Source organism: Phaeoacremonium minimum, assembly GCF_000392275.1.
Source record: "Phaeoacremonium minimum UCRPA7 unplaced genomic scaffold PA7_03_scaffold_555, whole genome shotgun sequence".
NCBI classification, from domain to species: domain Eukaryota; kingdom Fungi; phylum Ascomycota; class Sordariomycetes; order Togniniales; family Togniniaceae; genus Phaeoacremonium; species Phaeoacremonium minimum.
Window position 1 is genome coordinate 16,109 of NW_006921457.1, and position 12,694 is coordinate 28,802.

General features: G+C 45.1%; 2 protein-coding genes across 2 annotated transcripts; both read right to left on the reverse strand.

Moving 5' to 3' along the window:
- Positions 1 to 3,409: 3,409 nt before the first annotated feature.
- Positions 3,410 to 4,810, reverse strand: UCRPA7_7775 (putative sodium phosphate protein; the record flags this gene model as incomplete). Its single annotated transcript, XM_007920298.1, has 2 exons — positions 3,410 to 3,693; positions 3,757 to 4,810. 2 exons carry the CDS (start codon positions 4,808 to 4,810, stop codon positions 3,410 to 3,412), a joined length of 1,338 nt encoding a protein of 445 aa, XP_007918489.1.
- Positions 4,811 to 6,992: 2,182 nt separating this feature from the next.
- Positions 6,993 to 8,693, reverse strand: UCRPA7_7776 (putative fad binding domain-containing protein; the record flags this gene model as incomplete). Its single annotated transcript, XM_007920299.1, has 1 exon — positions 6,993 to 8,693. The coding sequence occupies one exon, from the start codon at positions 8,691 to 8,693 to the stop codon at positions 6,993 to 6,995; it is 1,701 nt and encodes a 566-aa protein (XP_007918490.1).
- Positions 8,694 to 12,694: the final 4,001 nt, after the last annotated feature.

Genomic DNA, 12,694 nt, shown 5'->3' on the forward strand with positions numbered 1-12,694 from the left:
ATTTTCCTTACTATTGTTAGGATACTTGAATACAAAGAGGTAAGCCTTTATTTTAAGTTTTATATAATCGTCTACAATATAAGCTTAGTCTTTTATATGCTTAACTTTATACTTATAAAAGAGTAAAGCTCTACTACCACCGTTTTCTTAATCTAATTATAGACAGCTTGATATTTCTCTTTTTTATTTAATCATTTTGTTTTGCTTATTATATAAATCTTTAAGTAAATATTATAATCGTCCTTTATTTATTTATTTATCATCATAGTAGGCTTGGTAGGTATAGATTCCCTTTCCTCTTAAGGTACCATACTTTCTACCTATTCTATAAGCTCTATAGAATACTCCTTAAGTATAGATATATTCAAACTGATGATATATTCCTTTAAAGTTATCAAAAGATAAGCTTTCACTATAAGAAAGATAGCATCTTTTACTTTTAGGTCGATTAGATACTAATTATCTTATAAATTCGCTTTCATTCGAAGCTTTTGATACCAATTGATTCAAAAGCTTTGGTTGGTAAGCTTCATTATAATAAGTAGGTCTTGATAGCATTCTATATATTCTTATTTTTAAAGGATAATATCATATATACGGTTTATAGTATAGTATAGTAGAATTATATATATACTAACCGAGCTTATAATTGTGACGGATTGTAGAGTATATATAAGCATATAATTAGGTAATGGAAAGTTCATTAAACTATATAGAACGTACAAAGGAGAATTAGGGTGCTCTCACACCATATATATACTGAATTGACCCCTGTCAGGGGCTAGGGAGCTTACCACTAGGCTTAGCGGGGCTCTCTTTTGTCACAAGTACACTGTAGTATAGCATTCTACTTAGAATACCGTGACTCTTATGAATCTAAAGACACACCCCAATACCCTGGTCTCAAAAAGAATTTGATATCACGGCCAGAAACCTGACCGCTTCTCAAGCCACGGCAGAAAAGCAATTCGCATACAGGATACACGTATCGCTATCATGTAATGATGATATAAGGATCACCATACAACGCGATTATCTTAACAACATATACACTTCATTGATATTAATTAGTATTATAAGCAGCTCTTAGCAAGGGCGACACCTGACCTGCGGCTCTTATGGCGGGCCTCTGAGGGCCTCTTCCATATATATACCCTAGGGAATTGTAGGCTCTCTAAGGTGCTCGCCACCTCCTTATTATCAGACTAAGTCAGTAAGAGTAAACTTAGAAAAATAATACCGACGATCACTAGGAAGTTCCTTACCTAGACAAAGGTGATATAGATATAGTGGTTTCAGTAACCCTGGACATGGCCTTAAAGGAGCCTTACTGTGTTGTGAAGCGTGAACAGCTGATGTGTGTTATATAGCTTAACAAATAGGAGTTACATGGTCAGTCAGCACCTACGGAGGCCCACAGGTACGAAAAAAGTCAGTCGTACAAAGAGTCAGTCGTACCTATGGGCCTCCGTAAGCACCTAGACCTTGCCTGCACCTTTGTCTATCATCACGTGATCTGGGCACCACGTGTGTGTGTGTGTGTACCAAGCCTCCGGTCCACGGGACCCCATAGCCATCGCTGCTTTCATTCAGTCCAAGAAACCCATGCCAAGAGGGACCACCTACAACAATCCCAATGACAGACAGTGGGAATATATCGCGGCCTTGTCTGGAACGACGATCCGTCATGCTACCTATTCGATGATTGATCCGACGATAACCATCATTTTAGCGACGGTCTCAAATGGTAAAACGACTTTAGAGATGGATCTGCGGACTGTATGATCCAACCCTCGTACTCTGGCAACCTACAATTTTTCTATAGTATAGCAACGACTAATGGCAAAGAACCCAAAGGGACGCAACGTAAGATCCTTAAGTAGCTTAAGGTCATATATAAGCTTATATATAGCAACTAGGATGTCCAAACAGAACCATCTTAAGCAGCACCTTCAAGAGTGATTCACCAACACTACAAAGCCTTCAGCCCAGAGCATACTACACAACCGATTGGTTGCAAACACGCCATATTATAACCATACCGACATCTAGCGCCAGGCTCTAGACCTTTGCTTACATATCATTATAGACTTATATACGATCGGACACATATAGTAATATCTCGAGAGTCCTAAAGCTTACCAAGGCTATAACAGTGACGACTATATAACCTTCAAGCCTAGCACATATGGCGACTAGGGCGCCATCAAGGTATTCTACTACTATCGTAGGCAAAATATGGACAGACACTCCAACTACGACGGTTTAAAGGATGACTCACTGCCTATACCCAAGTACTTAGACTCCTTTACTTCAGTCATTAGAGCCTAAAGCGCCGATAAAGTTTCTACAAAGATCATCCACTACTCTACAGACGGTATCAATTGGGTGAACGGTGTGAAGGCATTCATGACAACTGAGGTCTTCGGCACTTGCAAGGATGCAAAACCGGCGAATAGCGAAGTCGAAGCATCCGATCCTGTCTCCTATAATATCACCGGGGACGAAACTGAGTTAATTGGGAACTCAGCTTACCGGATTGGACTACAGCGCAAATTGAAGAATCTAGAGGCTGGCGCAGGTGCAGCACCTGGTCTTGCTAGGTTAAATCGACGACCGAATCGGAGGCATCTTTGTTTCGCGGGGTTTCTTCGCCGCACTCTTGCTTGCAGTCGTAATTCTCTCTGCCCTTGTCACTTCCCGTCTCTGACTCATGTGTATCTACACTAAAGTGCCATTAGTGGTAACGAGCCTTTGAGTCAATTTTCCAAGAGTTGAAATTATCACGTAGTGAACATCAACAAATTAAAATATCTGTGGTGTCAATGCGTAGAGCCTACACTGTGCCACTCACGCAATCAATGCCGGTATTCTATCTATTATAGCCAACGTCCCTTGGTATAAGACACGGTTTCTAACATAGACTAACATAGACAATAAAAATATATTATACAAGCTATAGTATTAGAGACGTTATTTTCAAAGGGAGGAGACATTCACTTCTCAGTGTCACAGTGACTTGCAAATTTCCAGAATAATGGAATAAATATTATATTCTATAATTTTGAAGTTATATATTGTTTCAAGGCATCAAAAAGAGGACTATTGATTGAGAATAGTTTACTGTGTTAAATTGGTTACTGTGAAGAGAGACAATGGTATTATGTCTCATTGTGGATCTTACAGTGTATTGTACACAGTGATCTGAGCCAAATCTGATCAAATAATAGTCTTTTCTCTACTAGGTTATGTAGACGTCCTAGAAGATGAGACTTGTGCGAAGCATCTCTCTTGAATGATGTTTTATACATTATCTGTAACGTTCTGATTTTCCAGGGCATCGAGCCTTTGCCAGTCTCTTAAGTCTACGATCGATTTGCAGATTTTAGAACTAATCTTGTCAAGAACTTTACCAAGAGGGTGTGTTGACAGCGAGACCCATGAGACCACCACCAATGAGCCCAGCAATAGGGATAGTCATAACCCAGGAGAAGAAGAGAAGTCCAACTCTCTGCCAATTGACGGCCTTGAAGGTTCCATTACAGAGACCAACACCAACAGTGGCACCAGTAATACACATGGACGTCGAGACAGGCAAGGAGTACTGGGAGAATATCAAAATAGTAATCGCCGCACCCATCTCCATGGAGGAACCACGTGATGGGGAGTGGTAAGTGATCTTGTTGCCCATGACTACAATTTCAGTATTAGCTCGCGTTCTCTCGATGAAGCGTTGTCAGATCCTCAGTTACATACCTTTCATAATGTTGTATCCATAGGTGATGAAACCAATACAAATAGTCAGAGCAACAACTGCAATTTGCCAGAGAGGGACATGCTCCTTCGAAGCAGCAGTTCTGCCAGTAGACCAAGCAGCGTACATCCCGGCCCACACACCGACAGCATTGCCGACATCATTGGCCCCATGGGCAAAAGATGCAGTACAGGCCGTGATAATCTGCACGAAGGAGTACAGGTATTCGACTTCATTAGCGTATTTGGGTGCGTGTGCATAGACACGGTCCATTCGACGGCCTTCGGGAGTACCAAGAACACCGACTTGAGCCTTATGTATATCATAGTGCAGACCGTATGTTAAAGCAACAACGATCATGGCAGGGAAGCGAATCAAGAGAGACTTCAGGTTGTGTAGCTCGTAGATGCTTCCCGCACCCAAAGGGTTATCGTGCAACACACGCATTGCCCACCCAAGTGGCCCACGCTTTTGGCGCAGCCCCTGGTGATGGCGTTCACGGGCCTTTTTGAGAAGCAACTTGTATTGCTCATTGGGGTTGAGAGCAACTGTCGCATCGCCCTTCTCACTATCGGCGATGGCAATAATAGGTGCTGGCACGGATGTCACTGCGTTAACATCATCAGAACTGCTCTTGTCGTGGTCTCCAATCTTATCGGCGGTTTTCTCGGGAATTTGCAAGCCACTGTTGTTCTCGTCCTGGTCATCTTCGCCGCCATGTTGCAAGACAGCATAATTAGGCACCTTAGCACGCTCAGCATCGGCAGGAGCGGGACGCTTAAATAACAGAGGTCCAAGAAAGACGTGGTATAGCTTGAGGGTGTAGTCTTTCTTAATGACCTTGCCGTGAACGTAAGGGACGAAAAAAATTGCCGATAAGACGAAGAGGCCGAAGCCAACACCGAGAGTAACACTCGCGATATACCATGGAGGCTTCTTATCGAGACCAAGGTTTGGGGAGCCTTTGTAAACAATAGAAAGAGAACAGACAGTGCCTGCAATAAGGAAAAAGAGAGGTGAAGACCAGACTGCCCAAGGGACCGGATTAGATCGCATATGGACGAGTACCTTGATCAGCATAAAGATGGTAGCAGCGAAGACAGCTGAAATCGCAGGAGCCATAGCCAAGCCTGCGAAAATGGCACCAAGACCCGATCCATTGCTCCATCCCCACTGGACGTTTTTTGCGCCAACTGCAGCTACACCAACACCAGCGATCGAGGATACGAGTGAATAGGTGGAAGAGACATGGGCAGAATTTCTCGTACACCACATAACCCAAATAGAAGCGCCGGCTGAAGCGCAGGCGAAGGCGAGTAATTGCACGCCAGCGTTGTCGCCAAAAGCTTCGCTAGGGATGATGCCGTTTTTAATAGTGGAGGCAGTCCGAGCGCCAACAGCAAGAGCTCCCGTCATCTCGAATACAAGGCAGAGCAACATGGCTTGTCGGTAGGTAACGGAACGTGAGGACACGCTAGTAGCCCAGGCATTAGCGACATCGTCTATAAAACAGTGAGGTCTATATTAGCATAGCTCAGTCACAGTATTCTAGCCAGCTAACTAGCCGCATAGAGTTATGGGAAGTGAACACGAGATACATACTTGCACCATTGTTGTATGCCTCAAGAAGCGCAAACATAGTGCCAAAGGCAAACACGTAAGTGTAGGGTTCCATCACTGCAGACGCCATTCTGATTAAGGCTTCTCTCCAGCAGATGCGTCAAAACCTGTGGAAAGGGAGAAGAGAAGAATAACAACAAGGGCGCAAAGTCCGTAGCTCAGGATTAGATTATCTTCAACAATCTGTAATCATCGAGAGGATGACCTGAGCCTTATAAAGCGGTTGCTGACATGTTTGATTTCCGAAATTTTCGTCCGCAGCCACGACACGCAGTTCGTTCACAGCTCCCGACTGGTGACCGAAACCCGGTGCCCAGCCCGTACAACGCAGCGCATCAGAACGCCGGACGGAAGCACGTGGGTGTAGTACTCTTGGCATAAAGATTCACTCAGTGCACGCCGAGACGTAGCGGTGGTCTCGGCAGCAGTCTCGGCGGCAGGTTAGAGGGGATACCCGCTTGGCGCCGAGAGTCTTGGAGTGGAGTCCGGGTCTTGGCCGTGGTGCGAAACACGCAGAACAGGCGAGCGAGTGGCAACCACACATTATAGTTCTAAGTAGCTTGTAATGATGCGACTTTTTATTTGGTGTGGTGCGGATGAGTGCAGGGGTTTGAGATTCTCAGGAACAGGTAACGTAGATAAAGTGCACCTCAACTCCGCTCGGTGGAACAAAGGGTATAGTCTAAAATCTTTTGTTTTAGAGGCCTCCAAAAGCCCATAAATGAATCACAAGATCCATCTATGGACGGAGCTTCGAGAATCTTTTTACGGAAAAGTGTCGTGGATTAAAAGACAGTGATGGGTATCAACAGGTCATACGATATCCTCTAGGCCTAGCTTGTAGTAGAAATCAGGCGCAGGATCTCACGAATTTAGATATTAGCGGAATAGATCGAGGCCATTTAAACTTATTGAGGGATCAACTTAATATGAGTGATTAACCCTAAGATAATAGTTACGACAAACAAAAAGGCTCGATGCCGAGCTTCAGCCAAAGACCAAGCTAAGCGCAATCAGCAGTCACATGCCGCTATGGTTTGGTGGAGCGCTTTGGCTCATCAATGGCTGTTACGCGCAACGAATAGCCAACGAAGTTAAAGTCATTGGCGCGGTCGCTTAATTGGTAGATTGGGAAAGAAACATCAATCTGGGCTACCTAAGCTCGCTACCGTACTCTCTTGACTTTGAGAATCAGTGAGGATCAACAAAGGTTCGAACTATATGCCTAAGGCATCATTGCCTCAATCAATAGATATATTTCCTTCGGTGAAACAGAGATCGGCGTTACCTGAAGAATTGATAAAGCAACTTTTAAGCTTAGAGAGACTCTGATTTTGTTACGAGTCGATTGGAGCCTTTGAAAACGGAGGTCTTCCAAAGTTCATTCACCTCTGACTCGTGTATTTTACGCTATTTTAAGAAGGAACCGTTTGAGAATTAATTCTCGAAACCAAACTGTGTGAGTGAGAAAATAACAGGCACCAAGTCCTACGGTATAAGTCAATATTGCTCTCCAAAAGTCACTATTCCGAGAGAACAAATTAAATCACTCCTGGCTTCATGGTAGAATCTCGCTTGCTTCAACACTGATACTGTATGCTACGGGATCTTTTGGAGTTTAAGTACTCTTGACTGCTTCAACAGAAAACACATTTGGGGTAAAGGTATTGTTCGGGTCAGCTTTGGCTCTCGCTCGACCTAGCCTCTGATACTTGTCTGCGTCCTCATAATAGGCCCTCCAAATCTCAGGTTTCCGCATGTCCCAGTCACCCCATGATCCCCAAAGCACACGCCTATCCTGTTTGCTAAAAGGACTTGAGGGACCAATCATCAGAGTATCGTTTGCTTTTTGCCAGTTGACTGCGTACTCCTTGTACTTGGCGCCTGGGTCATGGAAGCAGTCCAATGTTTGCACAACTGTTGAGTCCCTCCAGCTATAAGAGGTGCCATTATTTCTGTTCTTGTAGAAGCGTGAGTTCACGCCTCCAAAACACTGTATCTGAACAGAGAGTTTGCAGTGATCATAGATCTCATAGTCCGTGTCTCCTTGGTTATTGTCAAGCTTTTGGCGGGGGTTGTAGATCAAGTCCAGGCGATCAACTACAGTTTTGACCCAGCCATCCTTCTGGAGCGTGGTCGATTTGGTAGCGTATGTGCGCTTGACATAAGGAAGATCAAACTCTCGTTGCCGAGGAAAGATCCAATTTGAAGTCATTTTGGCCATGCTCTCATCAAATTCGTTGATTAGGAGAGCGAAATCTTTCCAGAAGCTGCTCAGATCGCGGAACTGCTGAAACCAGTTGTCAACATCGGCGTCATATTTGTCGTCCTTGCTTGTCGGGCACCATTGTGCATAGAGCACAATGATTGCAGGAAATTCACCATTTAGAAGGTTCAGCACATCATCAGCTAAAGCTGTTTTGATCTTGTTCTGGATCTTCTTCCAGATTGTATCATTCTTCAACGATGGGAAGAGCATGGTGACAGGAAAGTCAGTGCTAAGAACGCTAACGCACAAGTCGAAGCCTCTCGGCGCACTTCCCTCGTCTGACATTTTCGCAAGAACATTGAGAAGACTAGTGAGGACCTCTTGGTCGTAGATCCAGAGACCTTTCAAGCCATGCGGACCCTTAAATCCGTTAGGGCCTGCAACACTGCCCATGTAGCTCTGGCCCTTGTACACCTCAACAGTGTAGTGGGTGATGATACCGAAATTGCCTGGACTGCCACCAAGGATGGCATAAAAGAGCTCAGAATCGCGCTGCTTCGTGACGGTTTGAATAGCACCGTCATGGCCGATCATGCGGATGGCTATGATGTGATCGCCAAAAAGGCCGAAGCTACGGCCAAGCTGACCGTAACCGCCAGTCTGGCCATGACCACCCACGCAGACGTAAGCACATTGCCCAGTAGGGACGAATAACCCGTTGTGTTTAAGATATGCGATGAAGTCTTGAAGGCGGTTGCTCACACCAGCGTATACCAAAGCCCTGTCTTCAGGAACACCATCGGCATCCAAGACCATCATGTCTTTGTATGTGTTGGTGAGGTCGATTTGAATGTTTTTACCACCGGTGGAGCATGCACCACTGTACTGGTGACCACCGCTTTTAACAGCGATCGCAACTTTGTTTTCTGTGGCCCAGTTGATAGCGCGGATGACGTCCTCATCTTCTTTCGGTTGCACGATAAGGGCTGGGTTCATGTCATGTTCCGTCTGGTATGTTGAGGTTGCATACTGCTCGTTGAAGTAGGAATAGTCCTGTGAGGCACCATTTCGGGAGTATTGCATCCCCTGGAAGTCCTGAATTTTGAACATGGTGCTGGAACACTGTGATTAAAAAGAGAAATATGTGCCTTGTCTTGCTGTGTGAGTGTTTATTGCGTCTAAGAATTTTATGGCTCTGAAAACATCAAATAAAGAGGAAACCCACGTTGACTCTTTAGGTAGAGCCGAGATGTGATTTTCTCGTATTGTTGTACTTTGTCTAGGTAACCACGAGGACTCATAGAATATGAAAGAACCAGTCTGTTTCAGGGAGTTGCCTATGAGCCTCGTAAGCTCAGCTGAGGTGAGCAAGACGGCGGCGGTTTCCCGAACCTAAGACATTCTTCGCCGGTTCGCAAATTGACTGGATGGCGAATAGCCGTGACCAATTGAAAGCGACCCCAAAGGCAACCACTCCATATATTGTCTCAGCCCAAACTCTAAGGTACGAAGAGCGGGCTGTCATCGATGTGTCGTGAGACTCCGTTGCTACCCTCTGACGAAAAAAAAATGCCACTGTTACACAACGCAAACGACGAGTAATTTCAGCGGGTGAGACACTCCCGCATTGTCGTACAGCGCATTCAGCCAGCCCCGGTTGTCGCTAGTACACGGCTGTTTGAGGTCATCGGCATAACAATTCCAAGCCGCTCCAAGGAAAGAGCCGCGTCTAGACTTTAGCCCTCAGTTCACACACGTCGCGCCTGAAGAAAAAATGTCTCGGACGACTCAGCCCTACGAGAAAGGTCAACTCGCGTACTTTCGTGGTCCAGACTTTCTTTTAGTAGCAAGTAGTTCTCCAACAACTTAGTGATAATTCTTAGGCCAAGGGAACAGCGCTCGATCTACTGATGCACTAGCTAACTGAATGAATACATCTTGGACCAACACAACTTGGCTGCGCCAATCATGCTACGAATGGCTGTGATTGGAGTCTCTTACCCGTGGTGTTTTCCCTCATCAACCTGTGAAAAAGTGTAGGACTAGGACGGTTACCCAATTCGGTACTTCACAGCCACGAAGAGGTTGACAAAACGAGATACCAGTCACAGCCATGTCGTGTGACACGCTGAGAGACCAGACTTGCGAAACGTTGTATTCACTTACAGGATTGTTGTGTTTGCACTTGAGAGTTTTTCACCGGTTCGTGTCCTAGCACTTGCCAGTGGGCAGCAATCGCTGCCGCATCGTTTAAACTATGTGGTGCGGGTTACCATACTTATCTCACTGGCCATTATCGCTAAGCCTTGCCATCCGTTAATGCATGCATGGCAGTACTTATACGTACAGGGCTTACTTATTCGCTCTTTGAATATGTCAAGAATACAGTCTGGAGAGAGTCTATTGTAGGTCAATCATATTTTTTTGCTGCCACAACGTTTACGCCTCGAATAGGCTAAAGGGCGACTCGGCACAAGCACCCCAGGCTAGAAAGACCCTCGCCAAAGGAACAGCAAATTTTGCATCATTCTCACATGAACTGAACGATGCGTATCGGCTCAACAAATTTAGAGCTGCCTGGACTGGAATCGGAATCATTATCCAATAAGAACACGTCAAGCGGAGCCAGCTGATGAGCATGGCGCCGCCATAGTGTTTCAGCCCGTGAATGTCAGCCTACCAAGGAAAGCCATGCTCGGTCGGTATTCAGCCAGCTGCTGTCGTTGTTAAAGCGGGGCATGTATCTACTGAACGTCTGTTCATGCTTATTATTATCAAGCGATTCACTATGGCACTGGGGGTCGCCTACAGCTTATCCTTATTTTTCCTATGAAAATTAGTTCTTGGCTAAGAGAGCGCTTACAACTCTCAGCCTCTTCATCGACATTGGAGATTACTCCCAATCTGGTCCTAGTATCTTTGCGACCGAAGCACCATCCCCACGGAATGTGCGAGGTGGCCAACGCATTAGCTTAACGAACTCGGCTTGCTTGCTAAACATCGTGACAACCATGCCACCTCACCTAACCAAACTCTATTCTTCTAGCTTTGCTAGGTACTTCTACCATCGCCAACCTCGGGCTCATACTCGTCACACTTGGTACTGTCTCAGAATCTAGAGGCTTGCATCACGACAAAGATAGACTATGTGCACCAGCTCCCAAGTTCTACTGTATGAGATGAATTATATTCCACCTAAAAAAGTCTGGCTCCTGACATTGTTTACTTCAGCACCGGCTCAATACTATGTGGCTTCAAAGCTCATCAAGCTCACCAGCGCTATCGGAAATACTGTGACTCCGTACCAGGGTGCTCGAAACGAAACCAACAACGCACTATGGAGTGATCTCTACAAGTATATGAACACTCATATCTCCTATGAGGAGGCAAGCATCATGCCAAACAAGACTGCACCGGAAGTCGAAGCTGATGGCGGTGGATACCCCATTATTTTGAACATGTTCCATGACATCCATTGTCTGGACAGCATTCGAAAAACCCTTTGGTTCTGGCTGGAAGCTCATTGGAACAGTACACACAATCCCTGTACCCTATACGATACGCCTTTCGATGCGCTGAGGAACAGAGGAGACATCTTCGAGACCAATCATATTGACCATTGCATTGATAATATACGGCAATCAATCATTTGCAATGTAGACATTACTCCCAACGTATTTCAATACAGTAAAGAGTACGGCGAGATCAGAGCACGTGCGACAGTAGTCTATGAGTGTCGGGATTATGACCTGGTGATTGAGTTGGCCGAGAAACACTAAACTAATCCTGAGTTCAACTTCGGTACAGGACCAGAAGTAGGAAAATGTGCCTTTGAGGATGATTGGACCTGTCTATATTCTTGATCTTGGGAAAATCTGTGTTGTATATTCACCGGATACAATGAAGTTCAAGCCGAGTTTCATGTGCTAGAGAGCAACCAATATTGACTTTTCATCCTCGAAAACCTGGACCTATTATGTATATTCTCAACTGTGTGGTCAGTCAGCTAAACCTGCAGTAGCTACAGTTTGACCAGTCTGATTAACCTAGCCTTTTCAAATTCAGTAAAAGGCTCCACGATCAGGTCTTTCAGATCTTATCTCATCCAATATCTTGCCTCGGTGCTAAAGGCCAAGACAATTGTCGCTTAGAGTAACCCACACACGCCACACACGCCGCACAGCAGCAGAAACTCGACATCGACAACGCTCATACTATCTCCATCCAAGTTGCTCTCTCACTGGTCCTGATTTGGAAGGTGCTACAGCAGATGATAAGGCATGGCTCGTAGGCGTTCAAGTCGACAAAGGTCTCGAGACAAGTCAGCAGGTTCCACTTTTATTATCGTGGGCGGATTTTATTCGAGAAGAATTCAAGCATCAATTCACGAAGCTTACCTCTATCTTTACATTCGTATTCTGCCCGTGTGGATTTCATGAATCAAAGAGGCAACGATGATATTTTCGCACTTGTTCAGGAATTTGACACAAATGAAGACTCTGAAGAACCTAAGATAGGCGCTCAAATGCAATCAAGGGTCCTGCCATTCGGCTGTCGTTTTTATTCGATCTTAATAGCATCGGTAGTCTTCTGACAGGGGCAATAATTGGTATTTTTTACGCCGCTCGAAATTCGAAGCCTCATCTATTCCATGCGGACTTGAAAGAGCTGCTCTGCCCTTCACCTTTCAATCAGATTCATGCATTCAGTCGACATCCTGAATTCGAGGATGTTTCACCGAAGGCGGATGATAATTGGAATGCTATCGTACCTACGAATGGTGGTGTTTTGCTACGAATACACGAGGATGATGGCCAGTAACATGTGTTTGGCATTGCAATGTTTCATCAGCTTCACTGCTTACAACTGATTCGTCTGGCCTTTCGCAATCTGAGCCCATCGCCACATTGTGATCATGGCATGAGGAGAGATTCACAAAATCATCATCATCATGTAATGGATCCTGAGCATGTGATGCATTGTTTGGACTATCTAAGACAGGTTAGTATTTTGAGTTATCTTGCTCTACCGTGTCGCGAAAATTAATACTCTTGATTTAGAGGCTTGCTATGCTATGCTGATGACACTATTGAGGTTCCTCTATTTTCCCC